The sequence below is a fragment of the Ciconia boyciana genome, chromosome 1 (assembly GCF_034638445.1).
Source record: "Ciconia boyciana chromosome 1, ASM3463844v1, whole genome shotgun sequence".
Lineage (NCBI taxonomy): Eukaryota > Metazoa > Chordata > Aves > Ciconiiformes > Ciconiidae > Ciconia > Ciconia boyciana.
In genome coordinates this window covers 63,105,649-63,127,876 of record NC_132934.1, presented here as the reverse complement: position 1 = coordinate 63,127,876, position 22,228 = coordinate 63,105,649, and the positions used below count along the sequence as shown (strand labels likewise).

At 34.8% G+C, this 22,228-nt stretch overlaps 2 protein-coding genes across 10 annotated transcripts in view; one reads left to right on the top strand and one right to left on the bottom strand.

The window, feature by feature from the left end:
• Nucleotides 1–18,539, top strand: part of PARPBP (PARP1 binding protein) — a 58,958-nt gene extending 40,419 nt beyond the window's left edge. For 8 of the 9 annotated variants that reach the window (XM_072871497.1, XM_072871493.1, XM_072871485.1 and 5 more), the window contains 3 exons: nucleotides 1,416–1,497; nucleotides 12,086–12,236; nucleotides 12,884–18,539. In XM_072871497.1, coding sequence (XP_072727598.1) covers nucleotides 1,416–1,497; nucleotides 12,086–12,236; nucleotides 12,884–13,218 — 568 coding nt within the window. In that variant the 3' untranslated portion in view covers nucleotides 13,219–18,539. Of the gene's footprint in view, nucleotides 1–1,415; nucleotides 1,498–2,010; nucleotides 2,094–12,085; nucleotides 12,237–12,883 lie in introns of those variants that run through there. The other variant, XM_072871533.1, reaches the window with a different exon arrangement.
• Nucleotides 13,589–14,876, bottom strand: PMCH (pro-melanin concentrating hormone). Its single transcript, XM_072869107.1, has 3 exons — nucleotides 14,628–14,876; nucleotides 13,907–14,108; nucleotides 13,589–13,638 (listed from the first exon to the last, which is right to left on the bottom strand). The coding sequence occupies exons 1-3, from the start codon at nucleotides 14,874–14,876 to the stop codon at nucleotides 13,589–13,591; spliced, it is 501 nt and encodes a 166-aa protein (XP_072725208.1).
• Nucleotides 18,540–22,228: the final 3,689 nt, after the last annotated feature.

Here is a 22,228-nt window from a genome sequence, read left to right as displayed (position 1 = left end):
TTATAGAAGTTCAAATAAAATTCTCTTGCTATTTTTTTGCATTTTGAAGCTGCATGCAAGGCAGAAGTGTGCTATTTTTCCCATAGTATTTTTACATTTTTTAAGCAAACATAAAAATGTAATGATGATATTAAATCAAAGTAAGGTGATTCTGATATAATTAATGATATTATTTATATTTTAGAGTTAAAATTTGCATGACCATGGATTAAGTATTTTCATAACTTTTTGCAATAAAGGTTGTCTTTTTCTGGTTTTGCAGGTTCAACAGCTATTCAGGGTTTGGGGAATTATTTTTTTTTTCCTGCTGTTTTTCATATCATTCCCATCATCTTCCTATCCTATTAATGTTAAAGCCAGTCATTACTACTTGCTCATTTCTTTTCTTGCTTTTTAAAATTTCCTTCTATTTAAGGAATACCCATGTTGATCTGGTGTATAAAACAAAGAATCTCTTGAAAATCCATTTCTGTGGGCACTGAAAAGGAAACTAATGTATCCATGCACTGGAGAAGCAGTGATGGTTAAATCAGCCACTTATCCTGAGGAATCATCAGTTGTTGGAAAAGTGGGATGCTGAGAATTTTGTCATTACGGGTTACAAAGAGGACTCATGAACCAGAACAGCAGCATAGAACAGGAGCATGCTGAAGCTACATATTTTGGCAATTTAAATAGCAAAAACATTGCAAGGTCCTGCAGAAATTTTGAACCACAGACAAATATAAAGAAATAAAGAATGAGCTATAATAAAATAAATTTTATTTATAGAATAATTGGATAGAATGAGCTAAATAAATAAAATAAAGAATGAGTTATTTTTTAAAAAACTGTCCTCATATGCACACTGGCCTCCCATAAGCATAAATGGAGAAGTAATTATTTACAGATGCACAGATTAGTTCTCATTTCAAGACCAAAAAGTCCCCTTTTATAAGCATCAATAATTTTTTGCATTATATGCATCAAAGTTTTTGATTAATGTACATAACTGTTCACATACGGAAATATAGGAGGGTGGAGGCATTTTGTTTGTGAGAGTACTTCTATTGAAAAGTCTGTAAATATGAGGAAAATTATTCTGGATGTCAACCAGATGCTATTCAAGGGGGTGTAAGTAGAATGGTGACTTGGTAACTCATCACCAGCATTACAAATAACACTGTGGCTGCAGAATTATAATATTATAAACATTCTGCAAAATGATACCAGAAATTGGAACTGTAGGTTTGGTTTCATTATGGTGTCTTCAGTTGTCAGAGTACATGTGGTTACTTAGGAAGGGAGAAAACAAAGTAAGGCTTGGAGAGTGAAGATACTTGCCTTCCTGTCTCTGAGGAACTTGGTATGGTAACATTTTTCTTAACTAATTGCTTTTACATGTTCTAAATACTTCTTATCTCTTTTTAATATAGATCTCCAGCACAATCCAATGGATCTTCTCCAAAACCTCTTAGACAACGTATTCAGAAATCTATGGATGAAAAAAAAATTAAGGTACTGTGTAGGAATTGCTATGCGACTATAGATGCACTGAAATAATTATACTAAAATGAAAATAACAGTGTTAAAATTATCAAATACTTGGCTGAAATGTATCCCATAGCTAGAGAAATGTAATTGTGATTAACTTGTGGTAATTGGCCCAACTCAAGCAGTGTTGTAATATGAATGGAAATATCTAAAACTCCAGAAGAGAAAGACTTTAAACTTAAAAGTACTTCTTAATGAAGATCTCTTAATGGAGATGTACTGAGTTAATCTATATCTCTTCATTTAACCATCTGTGTATTTCAGGACTATAGAAATAAAGCTGAAGCTATGTGAAAAACGAGATAAAACTGAACACAGGCACCTGATTTCAGTTTTGATAATATAGGCATTCTAAAAGTGTAATAATGACTTTTTTGTTGCATTTTTTGGGATGCTTTTTATTTGTGACGTTCTGAGGATATTTCCATAACATTGCTTTGTGAACAATAAAATATGCTAATGTTTGCTATTTTGTAGATGAAATGGAACATTAGAAGAGTATGTTGGTGGTGTGAGTAGCACCGTTCACAAGTACAACTTCAACGTTTCTGAAAATTGCAGTCTTCCAGTGTACTGCATTTTACATGGTCTTTTTTCCCTCAGGATTGTCGAACTTGAATGTTGGGACTATGGAAAGAGACAGAGCTTGTATCTTCCACAGCATTTCAACAGAGAGCTAAATAAAAGTAGTGACTTAATATTTTTTACAAACTTAGTCCTGACAACAGGTAAAAACACAAATGTAATTAGTATATAAGGAAGGAAACAGAGGTGTTTTAAGCCATCAGAATTAGTTCTAGAACAGCACAATGGAAGATATCTTTCTGCCACTAGACATAAGGGGAATTTTAACATATTACATGTTTGAGAAGTAGAAAGTCATTAAAAGGAAGTAAAATGAGAAGCACTGTTAATTTTTCCAGCATGTGTTTTAAATATACTCCAACTTCATTCCGAGTGCTTTTTTGGAATGGGGGTGGGGTGGATGATAGGTGTTTTGGATACGTGCACTAATTATGGTGAAATTTAGCTTAAAACTCATAGGCAGATTATGAAAGATTGAAGATGATAAAGGATCTTCATTATATTAATTTCACAGTAAGCAGCATATTTAAATTGCAGCTTTACTCATCAAATAGCAAAAATGTGATATGCTGTTTGCATAATACATTGAAATACATAGTTTTCTTATCTAAATGGAGGTTTTGTATTTGGATTCATGAACAGCTGTGTTCAGTATCAAAGTATAAAAATTATTATCTAAAAGTAATTACCTGTCACATTTGAGACCTTTTCTGGAAACTTACAAGGTTTTTGACACAAAGTATCAAAAATATGTGTCTTCAGGCTGATTCTTATTATGAAACTATGGCGGGTTTTTTGGATATACTCTTTTGCTAGTGAAAAATACCAGATTAGCTACCATAATTTCTGTGCAAATAGTAGTTCTTTCAAAGGTCTCTGAATAATTGAATGAATTCTACTTCAGGAGCAGGAATTGCATGCAAAGGTTCATCATGACAGTCTCCTATGCTGCTTTTGTAGTGCCTGACTCTAGTAAAGGTTCTGTGACTCCAATGATCCTTGTTAATACAATACAAGAATCTGACTTTTTCTGTAGGATTCTTGTCCTAGTTTTATTTCACCATGATTGATGAAATAGAATGTACCTGTAGCAAAACAGAATGAAACATCTAATGCTTTTAGCCAATAATTTTTGAGATCTTTCAATCAACTTCTAGAACTGATTTTGATGCTCACCAGGTGCCTAGTATAGTTGAGGATGATTATTTTGAAATATAAATGACCTTTTCTCTTATGAAAACCCAAATTCAAAGAGAACAAGCAACAGGTCTAAAGTCTGTGGTTCATACTTCCAAACTTTCTTTGGCATCTTAGAAGACTGTAAAGCTTGCTTATAGTGTTATCTTTTGTAGATTATATCTGCAATGGTGGACTCTCTTCCCCTACTTTAACAATGTGGATGATAACATGTAATTAACATGTTAAATTGAATGGCTGCTTGGAGCTATACAACTCATATCTTAGAGCAACATTGAGGCTGCTAAACTGCCTCTAGTAATCACAATCAGTCTTTGTGGCTTTCTTCCAGTATATCCTATTGTACCAGAGAGACAAAGTACAGCATGGAACTGAGGCCGAATATCTCAAGATGTTTTTCCATTTAAAAAAGTGAAAATAAAAATCAAGCAGTTCAGAGTGTAAATGTTCCTCAATTATGTATCAGCACAGAGTCCTCTTACTCAAGATAAGAATTCTAAGTGTTTCACATTATGTTTGCAATTCTCTTTTCCGTGTATCAGCCAAACATTGCCATCTAAACTTCACTATGTTCCTGTGAAGTCTGGAATTATTCTTCTGGTATTCCTATGTTCACTCTAGTCTTGCTTCTCCTTCCAGTGAACTAAAATTGCTGTTGCGAAACAGCTAATGACTTTTCTAACTGAAACTCAGATAGTTCTCTGCCATTCATCTTTGATCTCCATCCTCTCACATAAAATCCTATTTTCTTTCTTGAAATGTTCATCTTTCATTTTGTCTCTTTCTGGTTTTCTTTCTACCTTTCTAACAATTTATACAGAGTTTCTTTTGCATATTTCTTCTCCTTCCTTTTCTTCCTTTTTCTATGAAAACTTTATAGGGCCCTGTCTTTCTCTTTTCTTTTTCAGTACCTTCTTTGTGGATGAATACATCTACAAACAGAAGTTCAGCTATCGTCTATATATGAACAGTTCACAGATCTACATCTGACCTAAGCGTCCCTTCTGTCAAAACTGACATCTTTTGTTACTTCTGTACCATCCTGTGAATACCCAGCTGTTGATCTTGAGTTGGTACGTCTATCTTTCCTGGTATATTTAACATTGAGGACAGTATCCTACCTGTTACTTTTTCACTCCGTAACACCTCTGGAATATATTCTTCTCTATCCATATGTCCACTCAACTATAATTTATTAAAGATTCATTTTGCTTTTTGATGTGCTGCCATGTATTTTTCTTGAACTTGACAGTTGCAGCTTTGGCCTTTCTTCACTGAGATTGCTGTACAAAAAGTTATCAAAGTGATGAGACACTAGGTGCCATTTTCTGTTTGCATCTCAATCTGTTCCTTTAAGTTGTAGTAGGTACAAGCTACTTGTTTTCACCCACCCCACCCCATTGATTGTTTCTGATTTGCTGCTTAGAGATATCTGTCCTTGCTTACATTCAGCCTGCAATACCAATCTTCATTGTTGGTTTGTTAATTTTCAGACTAGCTTTTTCAGCTGTCTGTTTTATACTTTCTTATGGCTGAAGAGATTTCCTATAGGTATCTGCAGAACTCATTAGCCTCCTTTTAAAACCTTTTTCAGTGCCTTTAAATCAACCTCTCCCCAAAACTTAGCAGTGCTTTGTGTTGAGATGGATGCCCATTACAACGACTAGTTTCAGTTCCTTTCTCTATGAATCCATATATTTCTTGTCTTGGATTGTAATGTCTCTTGGTAGAAATAAATTTTGTTCTGCCTTTACTGTGCAGCACATAGCACAATGAATTCCTTGTCCATGACCATAGATCTCAAGTGCTGTAGTAATATTTATCACCTTCTTACTTTGAATATCAGTATTCATTATTATTTCATTACAACCATCTTGAAATGTGTGCAGGCTGCTTTTAAAATTCACAGTTGTGAATTTTGTTATGCATAATACACTCATTTTAACAATTGACTCAGAAGAGACAAAATACATATGTTTTTTGAATAAGACAATAGCAACATGATGTTTCTTCTCAATGTCAATGATTCTTCTGAGAAGTTTCTTATGCAGTATGTGTGATGGTAGCTTTAGTTCCATAAAATTGTCCTAAGGATCATTTTTCCATGCTACCTCTGATAGGTGGTTAGTTGGATGGTTAGTCTAGAGTACATATTCATGATCTCTAATTAGAACTTGTCCCATAAAAGTCTCATTTTCCATTATATTTGAGGGGGAAGAAAAACACAGTAGTGATGATTAGTATGGTTGTATGCTGAGTCCCATCAAGATGTATGTATTGAATAAAGGAATTTAGGAAAATCTAGGAATTGAAAGGAGAAACACTTCTCTAAATTAAAAAAAAAAAAAAGAAGGGGGGGAATCATGATGCCCTCTCCTTCCTTAAGATGAACAGATCTCTCAACTTCTGCAGAATTATGTGGAGGAGTGCAGATTGATAATATCTAGACCTAAGGCACAACATCATGCATATATGTTTAGCATCTAAAAATATGGAGAGTGGATAAAGTAAACAGGTAGCTATGAACTGGCATCGGTGTTTAAAAATAAAATAAATCTGTGGGTATTTCCCTTGTGCCAAAACAAATTCCTGGCAACAGTGAAAGTCAAAGAAATATTTTTGTCTTTCAATCCTTATTAAATACTGGAAGAGATGCAGAAAGATCACCTAACTGTAACAGCATTTGTTGGGAGGCAAAGCTGTCGCTCTTATCCCTTGAGGAGAAAGAAGTCTGTGGAACTAGCATGTTGCATTTTTTTCCATTCCCTCCAGCAGAAGCAGGTAAGAATAAGAAGAAGAAACTCAGTCTTCCTTAGAGAGACAGTATAGAGTTTCAAGTTTGTGATCTATTGTTTAAGAGAAGTGTCTTCTGGTGAATGGTAATTTGTGGAAGTAGTCTTTAATTCAGAAAGGTCTGTAGAATATCTACTGAGTTATGTCTCTTGTTGTCAGTTGTCCTTACCACTCCTTTCTGCTTTATAAAAAATACTTTATACATACTTTATAGAAAAATACTTTATAGAAAGTTTAATTGGACAGGAGAGAGGTATTTTATCTAAAAAGGGTTCATCCAACCTTATGTCTGCTTCTTTGAATCATACGTCCATTTATCTGAAATGGGTAGATACCCTATTGTTTGACTACTTATTTTGTTGATTTCAATTGAGTTATGTAAGTCCTGCTTATTGGTGAGAGAGGAATGGAAGGACTGTTACAATCACCCGCTTTGTTTAGGTTAAAGAGCAACTTAAGACAACAAAAATGTTGCATAATAAGATTTTCATCTTTTTTCTGCACCAGAAAAGATTAATTAGACTTTCAAGTTGTAGGTAAAATATTGTTCCTGGACTAATGGGATTGGGTGAAACTGAGAACTTCAGGAGTTAAGAAGAAAGGAACAAAAGCTATTAGTCTGTGAGCATGCGATATATGAGAGAGTAACAGATCTTTTTTTGTAAACTTAGGATTGTTTTGGCCTTTTGATACATTGTGTTAGAAATCCTGCTGCATTGTTAACACATTTACCCTGAAACAGCTGCAAGGAATTTCAGTAGTTTGGCATGTTTTTTATTTAATGTAACTGGAGACAACCTTTTGTATATGAGGCACTATTTCCCTCCAGTTGGGAACATAACTGTAGTTTTAGTTTTAAAAAGAATTTGTGGCTTAAGAACTCTAACAAATCTTGGCATGGTTGAAGTTCATTGTAATTTTACTGTGTATAGAAATCCTTCCAAGGAAAAAGCTCCACAAAGCAAAAAATCCCAGTCTGCCTTTCTCATGTGACTTCTTCATGCCTATATAAAATGACTTAATATCTAGCTTCATGCACTGCTGTTATTTTTCATTGCTTAGTTCTCTAAATGCTGTTACTTGAGAGAATTGTTTTGCCTATTTGTGATTCCAGTACAAATAAACTGTGACTTGGAAAACTATCAACAGGAAGTTATCAAGAGTTTTCTGTATGTCCACTATAATTGGAAGCAGAAAATTCATAGTAATAGAGGAAACAATCTTCTTCAGGTAGTAGTCTCGTCTGTTGTAGCAAGAGATATTTATTTCTAAGTGGAATAGAATTATGGAGAACACTAAGCTGATTAGTAGTTTCAATGTGTATGGAGTATGCTAAAAATGAGTATCTGGAGGAGAGAGGCGGAGGGGAGGAAAAGGTTATGTTCAGCACAAAATCTGAAGAAAGACTTCATTATTAGTGTCAGTTGATAAACCACACTTGTGTAGAAAATACCATTTTTGTTTCTACAAGACTGCTAAACTACTTTCCTAGGATCCATAGCTGTGAGTTTTGAGTACTTTCAAAATCCAATAATGAGGTGATTTGAGGCTAAATGTTCTCCAAACACTAGTAGGTTAATTTGGGATAGCAAAAGGCTGGTACGATGTCATGCTAAAAAAATTTCATAGTTTCAGTACAATAAAAGCTTGCTATCACCTGAGCTATTCAGGACACTTTTCATGTTTGAATAACACGATGCCTTGGTTTGGCAACGATACTTACCGTTTATTGTTTTGTTACTCTTCCCTTTTCACTCCCTTCCCTTTTTCAACTTTCTCTTTCAACTTACCTTTAATATTTTTTTCTAAAATGACACGGGAAAGGGTGGAGAAAAGACATTTTCTCTTTTTATCTCTTTTCCAAATAGTACTCTAATTGTTTGGCTAGAAAATAAAAACATGTGTTTGTTGTTACTGATGTAGGTTTTCAAATTCTGTTATGCCATTCCAGTGTATAAAAACCAAATCTCAACATTCTTACTGACTAAATATTGGCAGTACTATCTGTATGCAGATGCTGGAAGGAGATCTGGAATAGATTATCAACTAACTTTTAGAAATAAATAGAGCATGCACCATTGATATTTCATATAAAAGTGAATGTTTTATATTGGCATCTCGAACAACTGAAACTTCTCTAGATATAGAAGTCAAGGTGGGAGAATGTCCTGCTTTACCTACTCATTAGGACTACTAATTGACCTACGTGTGCTGAAACACTGTCTTAAATTCTATCATACTTTCTTCCAGCTGAACAGCGGTATCAGCAAACCCCTTTTTCTGAAATGCAGCAGAATTTCTTTCTTTGTATAGGGATAACAGCAACATCTCACTTGCTTGTGAAGAGGAGAGGGGATAGTAAGTCTGAACTCATTGCACGCCATCTGTGTGCAACTACTTGATTAGCAAATTGAGCTCCCGACATCTTTTTGCTCTCCCAGAGCTGTGGGTCATTGGGATGGTGCCCTCAAAGCAGTGGATTTCAGGGAATTTAATGTAAAAGAACTCTAATTTCTAAGGGTTATTTCAAGTTGTTGACAGGCTTTATTATGTGTGCTTCAATCAAGTTTTAAGTTGCTCTTTTTTCTTCAAAACCGTTCCAGTGGAGCGCTACTTTTTAATTCAGCACTAGACTTGTGCTCTTTTGTTCTGCCTTCAGGCTATTAAAATTTACTTATTGCTACCTCACTCAGTGTAATACAGTTGATTTTAGTAGTGAATATACATTCCTAGACTAGTTGGGAAGTTTGCTTCAGGAAATTTAGTCTTGCACTCTTGATTTATGTATACCCTCTAGATTAGTACTAGCATCAGCTGAAACAGTCATATTTGGTAGAGCTTTGTACACTGATTGCAAATGACTAAATGGTATGTGATGCAATACACAGTGAAGTTTTGAGGCATATTTCAAGCTTCAGTGAAGTTGAAAGAGACAGATGGGTTTGTGCTGCAGGTTTTTTGGTATTTGAACTTGACTTCTGTCCTTTGACTCCGCATATTCTAATCCCTGCAAACTGAATTAATGAAGTGTCAGATGGGGGTGATAAAAAAAAAATCCTGATGTCCCAAAAAATATCTGGATTTATTGTTGATTATAGAATGGTAACTATCGGGCTTTCTTGCTCCAGTTTGATGTTCTTCATGCTGTGTTTATTATATCTTCATCAGCTCAGCACAAATTGTAGCTTATTTGCCTCTTGCAATATGAATATGTGATAGAACTCTGTGCAAGTTATTGTTGCATAATTTTTGATGTGTGTCATTTGCTGAACAATCATTAAGAATTGAGGGAATTTTAAAGAATTAAGATTAAGTGTTTAAGAAACAGCAAATACAGGAAAATATTTTTCATTAATATTACAGTAACCTTAAGCTTAAAGAAAATGTAAGCCCCTTATATTCTAAATATTGTAACTGTACAATAGGATGTTGATTAAGTTTAAACTAGATTGGAGTTGCATTTTTAATTCTTTCAAATTCTTAACCTTATTCTGGGTATAGCTTCTCTACCCTTCAAAACACTTTCTGAAAAGAGTATAAACTTAATGACATACACTTAATGACTCGGTGAGCTAAGGCATAAACTTGAAGCACACAAAACGTTGTAAATGTCTATGTATATAGTCTTACCTTATGGTAAATGTTTTAAGTACAGAGTAGATTAACATTTAAAAAAGATTAGAATTGTTGAGAGTCAGGCTAGCTAGTTCTCCCTGTTAAATCTGTCTTTCTTTCTCAGGCTGTTATCTGGCATAGAGAAATTGAAGTTTGAGAGTGATGGGCAACTAGGAAAACTGGGTCGTCTTAAGTCCTGAAGGGAATACTGAGTTTACAGTAAAACTATATATGTACAGACATATTAAGTCAGAAAGAAAAACTACATTTCTGTAAATAAATGGGATATTTTTTCCAAAAAGACTGTAGGTGTGTTCACCTGGCCAACTGCAGTATCATGAAGAGATACTTAAGTTGCATCTCAATGATAAAAAGCTACAGTCTGTTAGCTTATATGGATGAAAACAGTATCTGATGAAAGTGGCATAAGTTGTGACTGAATTTTGTGGATGAAGGCCTGTGTGAAAGGAGGCTTCTGGGAACATTTTCTTTCTGTCTAAATCTGAGATTTTGAGTTGAAAGAAAAATATATCTATAAGGGTCAAACCTGAACTGTAAGATTTAAACATGCTTTTGTTAAGAAGAAAAGTAGACTTGCATAATGCAAACGTTTTAATCGGAAACCTTTAATCGGAATGTAAACCTTTTATTTGACAAATCATTCTGTTATCTATATATATAGCAACACTTATTTTGTTACAATGTTTCTTGCTTTTTCTTTTTCCTGGTGTTTGTACTGTAGCACCTGTTCAGCTCGAATTTATTTGAATTTACCTGTGCTGTTGTAATAGAATTATTAGCTAAAAATCCTAATATATTTTAATTATCTGCTCTGTGCTATACCTTTCAACATCTTTTGTATAATCCAGTAGGCTTTCAAATGGAAGTGAGGGCAGAGTTTGTCTTGCAGAGTCTTTGGCATTTGTGATAAATGGGCCAGAAATTAGAAAGCTTGACCCTGAAATTCTAAGCTGATGTGAAGCTGTGACTTAAGTGTAAACTGAGGAATTTTGACCTGTAACCATTGATTCCATTAAATATGGATATATTGAATATATTGAAAAACTTTATTTAATTTCTTGTAGTGAACCAAATATTTGGATTTGCCTGTGCTATGAGACTAGGTTCACTGTTTCCAAGACTAGGAGGTGGAGATGAGCATGCAGAACCAGATACAATAGTGTTCTTTAATACTGTAGATTTCTGGCAGCTTACGCTATATGGGTGTCGTGGTTTAAGCCCAGCCAGCAACTAAGCACCACACAGCCGCTCGCTCACTCCCCCTCAGTGGGATGGGGAAGAGAATCAGAAGAGTAGAAGTGAGAAAACTCGTGGGTTGAGATAAAGACAGTTTAATAGGGAAAGCAAAAGCCATGCACACAAGCAAAGCAAAACGAGGAATTCATTCACTACTTCCCATGGGCAGGCAGGTGTTCAGCCATCTCCAGGAAAGCAGGGCTCCATCACGCATAACGCTTACTTGGGAAAACAAACGCCATCACTCCAAATGTCACCTCTTCCTTCTTCTTCCCCAGCTTTATATACTGAGCATGACGTCATATGGTATGGAATAGCCCTTTGGCCAGTTTGGATCAACTACCCTGGCTGTGCCCCCTCCCAACTTCTTGTGCGCCTGGCAGAGCATGGGAAGCTGAAAAGTCCTTGGCTAGTGTAAACACTACTTAGCAACAACTAAAACATCTCTGTGTTATCAACGCTGTTTTCAGCACAAATCTAAAACATAGCCCCATACTAGCTTCTATGAAGAAAATTAGCTCTATCCCAGCCAAAACCAGCACAATGGGTATGTTTTGACAAATGTGGAGTTAGACATTGGCATTCAATGAGGAAATGCCTTTATTTTGTGAGTAAATGGGAAATCTGAAATTTGCCAAAGATAGATCTGAAATAATACTTTATATTCCAGTTTTAGGTATAAGTATATTAAAGCTTAGTTTATATTACTGACATCTCGGAGATGATGACCTGTAGAAATATGATAATTGACTGTAGTAGCTATGACAGCTACTCAAAATGGTAGAGTCTGCAGTCTATCAAAAAAGGGGGCTTTGACAGCTTTAAAAGTTAATGCGTAACTTTCTGAAAGAGACGAAAAAAGGTTTTAAAATTATTTTAGGACTTTAATAGAATAATTTATTAGTATTCTTGAAATCTTTTACACTTTTTAAATGAATACTTCATAAATATTTTTTATGTGAGCATACTAATTTTTCTGGTATCTTGTGTGACCTAAAAGCTTTCCAGATGGAAGAATGGGGAAACTTATTATTTTACTAGTCCTGCAGGTGTTGTCTTTTACTTTTGTAAATAATTAAAGCTAATACTGGATTGCTATTTGCAGATGAAGCAATCTTCAATCAAATCTCAGTTTGCATGTACATATAAAAATGAGTTGAGTGAAATAAAAGGTCAGCATTTCCTCAGCAGTAGCCAAATTCCAACCTGCATACATCCTGCACCAAAGCAACATTTAAAAGCTGGATATCTCATAGGTAAGCTGTAGTAGGATTGAGTAAATAAATGTGATAGCTGGTATTTCAAATGTTATCAAACAAGGCTTTAGTAAAACTCAAGTATAAATATGTTTTCAAGAAAAAAAAGATGTCTCAATCCTCTGTGTATGCTATGAGCAGTTAAATGTCTTTGCATTAAAATTGTAATGCTAATGCTTTGAGAATATAAATCTGTTTGAAAAATTTGTATTGATGCTATCTTGAGGTAAAAAAATTAATACATTTTACATACATAATGTTTCTTCTTATTTTACAAAAGTAAGCTAAGTGAAATTTGTATTTTTGCCATTCATAAAAGGGAAAAATTTGTTGTACTACTATAAAACATATCATATATATAATTTCTAGGCCCTTTAAACATCTTTTCCAATATCTTAAAGTTATAAATCCACTTCCCGAAGTTAGTTGCTATTATATGGTTTTGAGCAATGTCATTTTAAGTTGGCAGTACATTTATGAACGCATAGCAAATGTAACTGCAATGACCAGCATAGTTTTGTTTTACTGATAAAGCACTAGTTTTGATTAAAAAATTCACATGGCAGTTCTCTGATAGAAAAAAGATGAATAATTGCAGGTAACTTTTTATTTCTTCACATATGTTTTTTTATATTCTTACATGACAGAAGGTATGAATTCATGTCTTGATGTACCAATGCTTGGAACTATTTCTGAAAATGTTCACCAGACTAGAAGTTATGCAGAAATGGGAAAGCTGAATTGTCAGCCAAGAAACAAGAACTCCAAGAATGAACAGATGGATTTGAATAATGACAAAGTAATCTGTGATAAGGAAAGTGAACCATCTTTGCAAAAAAATGCTAAAAGACTTAAGACTTCAAACAACCCTCAGAAGGAATTGGACAGCAAAATTGGTGGAAAGAGAAAACACAGCAAAACCGCCAGCAAGAATAAGTTAATTGCTGGTCAGGCAAAATTAACTCACTTTTTTTTACTATAAGGTTCTTCTTGTTTTGACATACATGGTACATTGACTGGTCCAGAAGTTGTAAAATTTTGTGAGAAAAGGGTGAAATTCATTAATTGCTTCCTTTCATACTCAAATAAGTGGAAGTAGCTTGTGTGTAATATTAGACAAATACTTAGAAGTCTAGATTATGCAGGAGTCTTTTATTTTTTGATAACAGTACATCATTAGTAATTACAGCTATGTTCTCTTTGGTAATGAATTATGTTTCCCTCTACAATGCAATGGGAAAGTATTTTTGGATGCATATGTATAGCCACACTAAAACACAGTAACTTCAAATTACATTAAATTCATAATAAAACGTTTAATCTTCAAAGAAGGTGGTGTAGACCATTAGGTTTCAGACTTGCCAACAAGGTCGATAGACTCTTCCCAGCATACACCTGAGCACTACAGGAAAAAAAAATCTGAAAGGTTAAATCATCAAACAGATATAATTCTTTATGACCTCTGGAAATATGAATTTAACAAATGCTTCCTCCCCTGTGCACCAAATCACAATAGATGTAAACTGGAAATGCAAGATTTCATCAGCCCTGGGAAATCCCAAACATGACATGGAGTTTCTAAATGAACCTTTATCAAATTGCTATATAGACATTGCATTATACTTTACCAGAATGATATAAGTTTTGTGTAAAAATGAAAATATACTTACTGTCAAAATCCCTTCTTCCTATAGGGAATTTAGCTAAATTTTCTTCATCTGCAGTCTCTCTTTCCTGTATTGATTCAATATTTCGAATTTCAGTGTCAGCTGGAAAAGCCATGGCTCCCTTCAGTGCAAGATAAGGTAGTTGCTTTCTACCTAAGTTGATTGGCATAACATGATTTAAGAAATCATGTCTGGAACCTGTGTCCTGTTTTAAGGGAAAACAAGGGTAGCAGTTTATTTAAAGTCAGTTGTGTTCACTTTCTGTACTTGATATTTTATACTTCATACTTAGCAGTGCAAGTATTTTGTCTTTCAAGATGATATTTTAAAAGTAATGACCTGCGTTACATCTTTGGCTGAAATATTTTTATGGTTAAGAACATGATAAAATAATGAGTCTTATATTTGGTGAAGTTAAAAACCTGTTGCTGCATATAGGGACATGCTGAATGAAACATAAATACAGGCTTTTTCCCCCACAAGTTTTGGCTACATATAGTTCTGTAAAAATCAGATTTCTCTTATTCAACTGTCCAAGTTACACATTCAAAATCTTGGAATTAGATACTTACAGTTGAAAATTTATTCTTGGCTATAGTATGTTAAACTGATATTTTTGTATATTCACCAGGTTATTGCTTTAAGTTATTGTACTTGTTTCTAAAAGACTATAAAGAGAATTTCCATTTTAAAATTAAGCCAAAATGTAAACCTGAAAACTCACCAAAAACTTCATGTTTCTGTCATCCTCTTCGTCCAAAACACTGCTGTCTTCAGTCTTATAATGTTTCAGCAAAGGTATAGCTCCTCTGTTTGCAGTTCTATCTCCGTTTCGAAGAGTTTTTCCTAGCTTTAACGTGGTTAGCAACATATCTTCATCTTCTACCTTTTGCAGAGATTTTGAAACTGAGAATAGAAAACCTTGAGAGAAAAGAGAGAGAGAGAGAATTAACATGTATGATGAGATACACATTCTTAGTTACTTAATGCTTGCATAGAGGTTAAGCAGTTTTCAAATTTTAAGAAAGCTTTCCAGTTGTAAATTAATATGTTCTCCATCTGTGCCCACTTTATATATTTTACAGATTGAATGGAAACTACTTCAATGGCTGATGAGTTCACTCTTTTAAAATGACTCATATTAAGAAGTAACCTTTTCTATAATCCTTCTAATCCCATCTGTTGTTTAGAACTACTTAAACATTTCTTTAGCATGGATAGCTTGTTTCTTTGTATGTTTTTAGAACAGTACAGATTAGTTCCTTTTGATGGATCAGTATAACAAAGTTCACAGAAGAAGTGATGTCCATTTGTGTTGTTTATAAAGCCTTACTTCCAGTTAAGGCAATTTAAGAAACGGAACTAATCTACATAAGTAAGCAGAACTGTTGTAAAGGTGTGATCTGTCATAGTTTTTGATCAAAACTGATTCACTAAAGAGTTGAAAAGCTTGAAATTTAACAAGCTTAGACTGCTACAGTGTTAGAGCTGAAATCATTAATTTATATTTCGAAGTCCGTTATGTCAGGTTACATTTTTCAGAGCTCATATCTAGAAATCTTTATTAATACCTAAGTAATTATATTTGTCTGCATTTTCTTTCTGAAAATGGACCTTTCCCAGATACAAATATAATGTAGTCAGATACGCTTGCTAAGAAAGTAGACAGAAAAGTAAACTTCAGTTTTTCATTTAAAAAGTCTTTGAAGTCTACCTGTTGCCCTGTGGAAGGAAATGTAGGAATTTCCTCATAACTTTTGTTTTTGGTTTGGTTTTTTTTTTTACCTAATCTGGAAAGCAAATGGGGCCACCTCAAATTTAGCTAATCTTAATGTCAGTGATACAAACCACCTATTCAGTGGCTGTGTACCTCTTAGCTGGTTCCCATCTCTTAAATCCATGGGTTTTTTAACCTTTAGGTTAGTGCAGGGAACCAAACATCCTGCTAGTCAAGGCAAACCACTAGGAAATTGAACAAGAAACTGACTAAGCAGAAAGAGTACTGCTTCCCCCTTGTTTTCCTCACTCACTCTCCATTTTGCTTTTCCTGCTTTTTCTCTGTACTGTCATACACTAGGAACAAAATGTAAGCTTTTATTAGCAAAAGTGATTTCTAACAGTGGTTCACTTTTTTGTACTGATTTTCTGATGGTCTTCACTAGTACCTACCACTGATGTGGTGTGAAGGAGAAAGTAAGATTGATATTTAATAGTCTAGGCAAGTCCACAACACATCAATGGGAGTCGCAGATAGCAAGTATATATTTTGCCTTTATACTTGTTACAAGAAGTCCAAGGAGGAAATATGAGTGCTGCCAAGGGGTGTTGCATAGTCTTAGGGAAGTACAGAAAGAATAATAATGATTCCTGCTGAAAACAGGCAATGATACAACACTAATCCACAGACTGAGGATGTTATGTAGAAGAACTGACCAGTGTTGTTGTAACTGTGGTATTTTTAATCATTGTTCACTACTAAACTTCCTGGAAAAGAAGACTGCCTTGCCAAAGTAACTTCTCAGTAAGAAGTTTCATGGGAAAATATGTCCTGCTGGACTAAGCAGATTTTGACTAAGACATTTTGGGTATACCCACTTTTCCTCACATGAGGAAAGTGCATTTAATCCTTTCCGGGCAGAGCATCTCTGACAAATAGAATTATTGTTTCTCATTCTTTTAATTTCCTTGCTGTAGAGCCTGTACTTGCCTCTGGGCAATTGAAGTGGTTTCTTTTCTTTGACTTTAATTGCCTGGCTACAGAGGAGACAAATTTGAAAGTCAATTGTATATGGTTTTATACTTCTCATCCAACCTCCCTTTGCTAATTTGTGTTCTTCCCTCACATTCAGTATTTCACATTCAGTATTTCACATTCCCTCACATTCAGTTCTTCTTCCCTCACATTCAGTATTTGTACAGTTTTGTTCAATTAATAAAGCAAAAGCCATGTATGCTCTGTGATGGTACTTTTCATTTAGCTCAGCCTTAGGCAGAACAGGAGGAGTGCTTTGGAGCTGCCATTGGCTGCAAACCTTTCTCTTTATATTTTGGTATATAAATTAAGAGTTGGGGAACAAGCTATCCACCCAGTAATTGTGTATGTGGCAAGAGCTTCTGCTTATCTGAAGCTATAGTACCCACAGGTATGTAGAGCGTATCATATATGGCTTGCTTTCAAATGCTTCTCTTTCATTTAATACAAGGCACAGTTAAACTAAGAACAACTGACCTGGATCAATTGGAAAGTCCATCTACAGTGTCTGTTTAGTTGTCTACTGTGTCTTTAAGCTGATGTCTGTGGAAGAATATAAGATCAGGGTAAACTTATGGTACTGCCCCCAGTATCCTTCTTGAACTGGCTGTTAATTTTTAAGGATTGCTGAAAATCTGAGGTGGTTCTAGTGATAATTAGTAGAACCTCCTAATTAGACTGTGAAGAAATCAATAGATCAATAGCATATGTCTATAAATTCGGTGACTTTTCTGCCTGTTCAGAGCAGTAGATAACGTTTGTACACCTGCAGCTTTGCAATGCACTGTGTATATCTCTTCATAATGCCTTTGGGAATCCTAACACATTTTTTCCTTTTCATCTTGAAACTTTCAATTTTAGTAAAAATGTAAAATGTTTTAATATACCAGCTTCTATGTTTTATCATTTTTTATCAAATTGGCTTTTTATTTTTATAGTAAATAATAACTAGTGCTGCTTACAGAGCAATAACAATTATTTTGATAAACTCTTCTTGCTTCTACACTGCGTCTTGTTACAATGAAATGTGAACTCTTAACATCTGAAATCTGATGTGGTATATGTGAGTAAATAAAATCTAGGTGATAATGTGCCTGGAATTTCTCATATACTCATTTTGAATTCTTCTAGGAATGGGTTACGAAACAATTGTAATAGTTTTATTTGGTCTTGTAACTATGGTAATTTCCACGTACAAGTGTTTGAGCCTAATGCCTAGTATTGATTGAACAATAAATAAAACAGGTATATTTTATATAAAGCCAAATATTTTCTTTTACTATTATCAGAATTGAAAAACTTTGCAATGCAAGAGAGAGTATTTAAGCAACCTTAACAAATAATTTTACTGATTCTTAAAATAGCACAAAAATACCTGGTCAATGTTAATTTGCCCAGTAGCATACTACTTCTGATTTTAAAAGATGGTGTGTTTGGAGGGGGTTGGTTTGTTTGTTTTTAGTTTGGATCTTGTAGATTTTATATAAACAGCTGTATTTCAGTCCTTTTTGAGTGCAGTTAGAAGATATTTGTCATTTGAACCAAGAGCCACACATACTGAGAGTTTGGAAGACTGATTTAAAACCAACCCCAAACTCTTCATAATGTACTTGTTCATTTGTGTGATCCTCTAGTAGCAGAGAAGAAAATGCAGGCTGTCTTTGTTATCCCTACAGAATGTAAAAGGATGGAGTTATGTGCATGAGATGTATTTCCAGGGCACTTAAAACATTTGAGTAGTTTTGAGTAACAACAAAGCATTTTCTTACCTTGATAAATAACTGAATATATTAGATTTTTTGTATTAGAAAAAAGGAATTTGTGGCATTTATTTTATTAAGAGATCCATTTTTGCAATAGAGTTAACAACATACATTGTGCATTGTGTCAGAAACTTAGGTGAACCTGTTTTAATTTCTCAGGCACAGATTTATTTTTTTTTCCTGATCCTTTTTCTTGTGATCTTGGACAGAGTAAAAAGAATAGATTGATGGTATTAATTGTTGATTTGTGCATTTTGTTTAGCACTCATACAAATGGAGGTTAAAAAATTCCAGAAAGGATTTATTTGCTTAGGAACTGCCGTTCCTTCCTAAGCCTTGAAGAGGAATCCTGTATTTTCCATACTGGTTTTGGGCTAGCCAGTTGTTTTGCTTCAAACTAGAATGCAAATGGAATCTAGCAAGCACATTTGACAAGAAGCTGGCTACAGCCAGTCAGTAGGAAGTAATGAGGTTATGAGTTGTGTCTGAAATCCCAACCCCTTCTTGGGTATTAGCTGTATCATGTATATTTACCCATATATTTGCTCATTTTGGACCCAGGGCCTAGAACTTTCTCTTGCAAGATGGACACTTTATTTAAGTGACCTTAGCACCTCATTGCATAGACTGTCTGTCTTAAGTACCTAACATAAGTGTTTTAGTTCCAAACACCTCCCACCCCTAATCCAACAAGTAGGTGCTAAAGTGGAGATTCCTTGTGCTATTAATGGACAGAACTTCTGATCTGCAGTTCACAGGACATAACAGAGGTAATTAGCACACTTCATTATTGACTGTAGGAAATTAAGACTCTTGCCTAGCACTGATTCATTGTTCGTCCCTATTGACTTGGTAGTCACCTAGAATAAACAAGTTGATTTAGCATGAAGGAGGCACTATGCTGCTTATAAAGGGACAGCTCTGGACTTGTGCAGGAGCACAGCTCTAAATATTTGGAGAAGTTAAAATCATCTTCTGTTTATGTGGCAGGAGAATGTACAAGGAAAGGGTGGGGATGAATCCCTGCAAACTAGGTGACTTTTACTGAATTTCTGCCCAAGACCCAGAATAGCCATTTTAGTCCTCTCTTGAATTATAGTCTATGTATTTATAGAATGAAATGTTGCATTTGGTTGTGTTACAAATAAATTTCATAGTTTGGAAAACTTTAAAATATTTTCTGCTGTTTGTTATTTTGAAAGGAATTTCAGAATTTCATTTGGAGGAACTGCATAGAAACATACATATTTCTTAAGGAATTGTACTCAGCAGAAGAACTGAATAATGCATGTATAGTTCCTTCTAGCAAAAGATAATGATAGGTGTATTGGTCATTGTGTCCTTTCTTAGGATTCTTCCTACTGAATAAAATGGTCTGTTCTCGTGGGAATAATTTGCCAATACACTATGCTTAAAATTAATTGAACTGTTCTTTTCACTGTTTAAAAACAAACAAACAAACCCAGAAACCAATCCTCCCTCCCAAAAACTAAGTTTCTTATTCTGAAAGACCTTTTGCAAAACAGTCCATATGTAACTCTATTAAGGGATTCCCAATTAGTAAAGTGGAAAGAGGGAGGAAGATTCCTCAAGCAATATTAGCTTCTTAATGAAGAAAAAAGCAGTGGTGATGGTGAACATGCTGTATAAAAGGTAGACTACTAGGCGAAAATTGAATAACAGAATTACAAATATCGACCTATTGATTACAACAGATTCAAATAAATTTTTACCTGCTGTTAGATTCAAGGTAAATCTGTAAGCAGAGAAGCTTATTGGTATCATAACCCAAGGAATAGCTTTGGACTTGAGAGTATAGATGAAATACTTATGTCATTTTTTTGAGCTTTATTAACCTCAGTCTGCCTTAGAAGGCTTTGCTATGTCTGCCAGAATGCCTGGCCTTTGTGTATGTCTTTTTAGACTATTTGGTTTCTCTTCAGTCAACTGTACCTCATCAAACAAACTGTATTTTATATATCCATCTTTGCACTTACATTTGTATTCTGTAAAAAAAGTTTGAATTAGTCTGTTTTGATGTAAGAATCTGCATTTCTGAGAGAAGTCCCTAGTGCACAAAATTATTGTGGATGAGCCACAGTCAATTTTTCTGAAACCAACCAACAGCAGGAACTTCCTTATAAGCATAATCAAGAGGCTAAGTGTCGTGGTTTAGCCCCAGCCAGCAGCTAAGCACCATGCAGCCGCTCACTCACTCCCTCCGGGTGGGATGGGGGAGAGAATCAGAAGAGCAAAAGTAAGAAAACTCGTGGGTTGAGATAAGAACAGTTTAATAATTGGAACAAAATAATAGTAATAATAATAATAATGAATTGTAATGAGAAGGAAAACAACAAGAGAGATAGAGGAACAAAACCCAAGGGAGGGAAAAAGACAAATAAAATAAAATAAAAATGATACAACCGCTCACCACCTGCCAACCGACACCCAGCCAGTCCCCGAGCAGTGATTGCTACCCCCCGGCCAACTCCCTCAGTTTCTATACTGGGCATAACATCATACGGTATGGAATAGCCCTTTGGTCAGTTTGGATCAACTATCCTGGCTGTGCCCTGTCCCAGCTTCTTATGCACCTGGCAGAGCATGGGAAGCTGAAAAAGTCCTTGACCAGTGTAAACACCACTTAGCAACAGCCAAAACATCAGTGTGTTATCAACATTATTCTCATACTAAAATCCAAAACATAGCACTATACCAGCTACTAGGAAGAAAATTAGCTCTATCCCAGCGGAAACCAGGACACTAAGAAAGACCGGGCCCCTTTTCTTTGCAGGCAGATGAGAGGATTTCAGCCAAGAAAAAATACAGGAAAAAGCAGGAGGTGCAACTGCAATTTTGAACTTCATTTGAGTACATGATATCTGTGAGAGGTCATGAACTTGGCTATCCAGTACAAGTCTGCTAGAATTCCTGTGATTTCTACTCTTCACCATTATTGTTCATATGGTTTTGATAGTGCTGAGGTGAGTAATTTGTTTTTGCCTAACACTGAGGCAGGAGAATTTATTTGGAAGTATTGCCTCTTGAAAGTGCTGGACCAATGCTAATAGAACCATTAGAGGATCAAGCCCTCTAAACAGCAGCGAATACTATTGCTGATACACAATGATCATAAGACTGACGGTGACTTGCATTTTGAGAGGAGAAGCAGTTCTTCTATTTGCAACTTTTTATGAAAGAAGTCTGGGTAAGGTAAAAGAATGTTATTACCAATGTTGTCACGGGTCTTATCCATAAATTCTGCTGAAGGTGTATTTGTGGTCCATGCGTGTCAGTACAGATTCTTTTAGAGAGCTGAATCCTCTGAGTCTGTTTGCATGATGAGAGTTGACATACTGCTCACATGGGGCTATAAGATGAATGAATCCAATTCTACCACAATTCCTTTTCACAGACCAGGCATACAGTAAATCTGCACTTTGTAAAAATCCAAACACTTAGTTGTTTGTTACCTGATTATTTTTTTTTACCAATAATGTTAATTTTTATTTAGTTCTTTTTTACATTCCATTCCCTTTTAAAAATAATTGCATTTTCATCTGAGTTGTTTCTACTAATGTTTTGTTCTTACGACAGAGTATAAACCTCAGGTTTTAAGAATCTTGTTTCTTGTGAAGCAATAACATTGCATTATGAGTCCACAAAGTATTTTTACACTGCTTTGGATGTGAGGAACATTCTTGAGAGATGCTATTTTGTAAGTAATTCTTGAAATGAACACAAAGGTCAGAGGTGTTTACAAGAAGCTGTGATGCCACAGAGAACACAGAAATGCTCTAGTATACTTTT